At 35.8% G+C, this 5,043-nt stretch overlaps 1 protein-coding gene across 1 annotated transcript; it reads left to right on the top strand.

Moving 5' to 3' along the window:
- The first annotated feature begins 217 nt into the window (after positions 1 to 217).
- On the top strand, positions 218 to 4,435 carry LOC133873291 (LRR receptor-like serine/threonine-protein kinase EFR). Its single transcript, XM_062311012.1, has 2 exons — positions 218 to 3,152; positions 3,931 to 4,435. Exons 1-2 carry the CDS (start codon positions 218 to 220, stop codon positions 4,290 to 4,292), a joined length of 3,297 nt encoding a protein of 1,098 aa, XP_062166996.1. The 3' UTR covers positions 4,293 to 4,435.
- The last annotated feature ends 608 nt before the right edge of the window (positions 4,436 to 5,043 follow it).

Here is a 5,043-nt window from a genome sequence, read left to right as displayed (position 1 = left end):
CAAATGAAACATTAATTATCTATCCCTTTCACAGCGATCGTCGTTTTGTTTGTTTCTGTTGACCACTTTTTCCTTGTCATGTCTTGTAGCAATCTGTCGGCATAGCTAGAAGAATAGAAACATGTTGGCCGGCCATTATTATCGATCCCCAGCCACAGCCTTCTTTTTTATAAACTCCAGCCCTCCTCTCTCTCTCTCTCTCTCCTGCACAGTAGTCATGGTGCTAATTATAGAAAGGCCATCCATTCTCCTGCTCTTGGGTTTTCTCTTACAGCACTCGTCATGCATCCTTCTGTTGGTCCAATCTTCCACCACCAACTTTACCGACCAATCAGCTCTCATTGCCTTCAAATCGGAAATCAGTTCCGGTCCAAACGAAACTCATATCTTGGCTGGTAATTGGTCCACAACTACAAACTTTTGCAGTTGGATTGGGGTCTCATGTAGCCGCCGCAGGCAAAGAGTCATTGCTTTGAACCTTTCCTACATAGGACTCCAAGGTACCATTTCTCCACATATTGGTAACCTCTCTTTCCTTGTCTATCTTAATCTACGCAATAATAGTTTCTTTGGTTCTTTGCCCCATGAAATCAGTCGCCTACATCGCTTGAGAATACTCCAGCTCTCATACAACCTATTGGAAGGCAGTATCCCTCCAACTTTGCATAATTGTCGGAATCTTCGAGAAATACATCTCATGAAAAACCATCTTTCGGGGGCAATTCCATCAACCCTCGCCAACATTTCGTCATTAGAGTTCTTGAATTTGCAATACAATAGCCTCACTGCTCCATTTCCTCTTGCCATCTTTAACATATCCTCTCTAACCATAATTGCTCTTTCAAGAAATAGCATCTCTGGAACTCTTCCAATGGATCTTTGTAGCCTTTGTCCTAATTTTCGTGGGCTTTATCTTTTGGACAACCAATTCAATGGTCGGCTCCCTTCACAAATGAATCACTGTAGAGAGCTTCTAGTCTTGAACCTAGAAAATAATAGATTTGAGGGGAGTATTCCAGAAGGTTTTGGGAGTTTAGAAAAGCTTGAATTTCTAGCTCTTGGAAGTAACAGCTTAACTGGTAATATACCTCCTACTATAAGTAACTTGTCGAGGTTATCTACATTTCTCATTAACAATAATTACATTAAAGGAAGCATTCCGAGTGATTTTTGGCGTCTTCCAAATCTGTCGTCAGTGAATTTTGGCTTCAATCATCTCGTAGGGGAAATCCCACAAAACCTTTTCAACATTTCCTCTCTACAACAAGTCTCCTTTGTAAATAATTCCCTATTTGGAAATCTGCCATCAAATTCTGAATTTTCCTGCCCCAGTCTTGAAAATCTATATTTTGCTAGCAACAAAGTTAGTGGTCCAATCCCATCGTATCTTTCAAATTGTTCCAAGCTCGCCAAGGTAGATTTTTTTAACAACTTACTCTATGGGCCAATTCCCACCAGTCTTGGACACTTAAAATACCTACAAGCTCTTTCTCTGGGTAATAATCAGCTGACAGGAGAGCCTGGAAATCAAGAGCTTAATTTTCTTACATCTTTATCTAATTGCAGATTTTTAGAACGATTTTTCATATCCAATAATCCCTTGGATGTTACTCTTCCGGATTCTATTGGAAACTTTTCAACCACCCTTCACTCAATTCGTCTATTCCAAAGTAAAATAAAGGGTCACATTCCTATGGGAATTGGTTCCTTGAAAGCCTTGACCTCACTTGTTTTGAATGGTAACAATTTGTCTGGAAACCTACCGCCGACAATTGGGGGATTGGAGAGGTTACAAAGATTATATCTTGGTGGCAATAAAATTGAAGGAATCATTCCAGAAGACATATGTCAGTTAAACAATTTAGGTGAGTTAGACCTCTCAAATAACAAAATCTCTGGATCCATCCCAAATTGCATTTCGAACCTCAATCTTCTGCAAAGGCTATACCTTAGTTCTAATAGGCTGGAATCAACAATACCATTTGATTTATGGAGCCTTGAAAATCTATTGTTTTTGGACCTATCATCGAATCTCCTTGGGGGATATTTGTCTCCAAACATGAAAAAATCAGATGTTGTTGTAGGCATTGATTTATCTCAAAACCAAATTGCTGGAAATATTCCAAGCATCATTGGAGCTTTTGAAAGCTTAAATTATCTTAACTTGTCAAAGAACTCATTTCAAGGAGAAATTCCACAATCTTTTGGAGACTTGAAAGGATTGGATATCTTAGATCTTTCTTACAATGATCTTTTTGGTGTAATTCCTAAGGCTCTTGAGGCACTTTCACATCTCAAGTATTTGAATGTGTCTTTGAACAAGCTATCTGGAGAGATCCCATCAAGTGGGCCTTTTGCAAACTTCACAGCTAAATCATTTTTAGGAAACAAAGCACTTTGTGGGGATCCAACTTTTGGAGTTCCACCTTGTCCAAGCCCAAGCTCCCAACGATCAAAGGTGAAACAAAGTCTGCTCAAATATTTTCTTCCTACCATTGCTTCAGTTACAATCTGTCTAGCATTGGTTTATATGCTGAGAAGACATCGAGAAAGAAAATTGCAGGTTCCAAGTTTATTTAATACATTGCCTGTATTGGACCAGAGAATGATATCATATCAAGAGCTTTACCAAGGGACAAACAACTTTTGTGAAAGCAACTTGCTTGGAGCTGGAGGTTTTGGTTCTGTGTACAAAGGGATGTTGCTTGACGGGACAATTGTTGCTATTAAAGTTCTAAATTTGCAATTGGTGGGTGCTTTAAAAAGTTTCGATGCAGAATGCAAGGTCATACGAACAATCCGACATAGGAATCTTGTTAAAGTCATTAGTACATGCTCTAACTTTGAGTTCAAAGCTTTAATACTGCAATACATGTCAAACGGCAGCCTTGAAAGGTGGTTATACTCTTATAACTACTGCTTGAATCTTTTTCAAAGAGTAAACATTATGGTTGATGTTGCATCAGCGTTGGACTATCTCCACCATGATCAATTAGAATCTGTGGTGCACTGTGATTTGAAGCCTACCAATATCCTTCTAGATGAAGACATGGTTGCACATGTGAGTGACTTTGGCATTGCAAAGATTTTAGTCGAACACAAGGATGCTATACAAACCAAAACTCTTGGTACACTTGGTTACATTGCACCAGGTACATGAATTCACCCCTACTTATTTTTTTAATAGTGGCTACTAGCTTCGAAGGACAACAATAGTTTTTAGATTCAAGAATACCAATGTACATGTCAATTCTTCATAATTCAATTTGAATATGCACTAATTAATAACAAAAATTACACAAGCTATGATTGATGAGTAGATGGATAATTACCTATTTATTCCTCTTATGGCTCTATTGCTAATTCTTCTAAAATTTGGCCACTGAGAATACACAATGTATTGCAACAGCTACTCTAAATTGACAAGAAAAGTTTAGTTTTGTTGATCAGTCTCTTAGGCCATACTAAATTAATTCAAAGTCAAACAAGCACACAAATGTAGATGCGCATGTATGAAGATGTAATTATGTTTGGGTTGAGACAGCCTACTTTGACCACGTAAAGCTACTTTTATTTTTGTAAGTAATTACCCAAAAAAAGGAACACTAATCTTGTTATGTATTACACGTTACAATTATTCCAAACAATAAAGGTCAAATAAAGGTCAGCTAATAAAGTATATGGACTTATCAAAAGTTGTTCATAACATAATTATAGTTATTCTTTAAGGAGCCTAGTACACAGACATCATTATATGGTTGGATATATGAGTACAATGAATCTATATTTAGATATAAATATATATATATATATATATATATATATATATATATATATATATATATATGTATATTTCTCTTTAATTTTTGTTTTTAAATTTTAAATTACTAACTTAAAGGCCTTTTTGCACAATTGCGAGCATTTCGATAGAGTATGGCTTGGAAGGAAAAGTATCCATCAAAAGCGACGTTTATAGCTACGGTATAATATTGTTGGAGATGATCACAAGAAAGAAACCTACCGACAAAATGTTTGTAGGAGAATTGACTTTGAGGCAATGGATAAATGCATCATTTCCTGACAGGATGATGGAAGTTGTGGATGACAATTTATTGAGAACAGAAAATGAAAGAGATGTAACTATCACGCAAAGTGTTCTTTCATCCATTATGGAATTAGGCTTAAGGTGTTCTGAAGAGTTACCAGATGAAAGAGTTGATATCAAAGATGTGCTTGCTAAGCTTAAAAAAATCAAATTAACACTTTTTGGAAACAAAAGTGAAGGTGTTTGATATCTTTTATGTAGGTTTTATATAGTTTGTCCTTTTAATCTCTTAGAGTACTTACAAGTTGTATGTTTTATGTTTGTATGACTTTTCATGTTTAAATAAATGGCTTAAGATTTTCTAACATCTTCCTCTTGAGCCTTTTATCATATTTTTTCTCCTTATGCTTCTCATTGAAATGATTATCTATATATCATACCAAGTGGAACTAAGAAGCTTTCACAAGGGCCACGTCTTGAATGGATGACGTGACACTTTGTCCACGTCATTGGATGTTGCCGATGTGGGAAGAAGGCCACGTCAGCAATAGTAGTGACGTGGCATAAAGTGCCGCGTCATTTTTTTTTTAAAAAAAAAAAACCCGAAAAAAATAATATCGGTTTTGGTTTTTTGTTTTTGTTTTTGACAAGTATCCTATAGATATCAACAATAACAACAATTTACATTTTTCTTAAATTATCAATAATATAATTACAATGATTCAAATTCAAAACAACAGTTTGAACGAACTTACATGAAATATGTGTCATAGTTATTAACAAAGTAATTATAGCACTAACAAAAAGGTTATAAAGAAATTACAAAACAACAACAAAAAATACACCTCTGGCCACTTCACTCTTGTTGATTTGCGATACCACAATTTGTCGAAAAGTTTGATGGCTGCCCAATGGCCATCGCATTACGTGCAAATAATAAGAACAATAACATTAAGAAAATAAGCTATATGAATGATAGAATGCATATCAAGTCCAAA

This window comes from Alnus glutinosa, chromosome 7 (genome assembly GCF_958979055.1).
Source record: "Alnus glutinosa chromosome 7, dhAlnGlut1.1, whole genome shotgun sequence".
Taxonomy (NCBI): domain Eukaryota; kingdom Viridiplantae; phylum Streptophyta; class Magnoliopsida; order Fagales; family Betulaceae; genus Alnus; species Alnus glutinosa.
The sequence above is the reverse complement of the archived record's forward strand: the minus strand, read 5'-3'. Positions and strand labels throughout refer to the sequence as shown.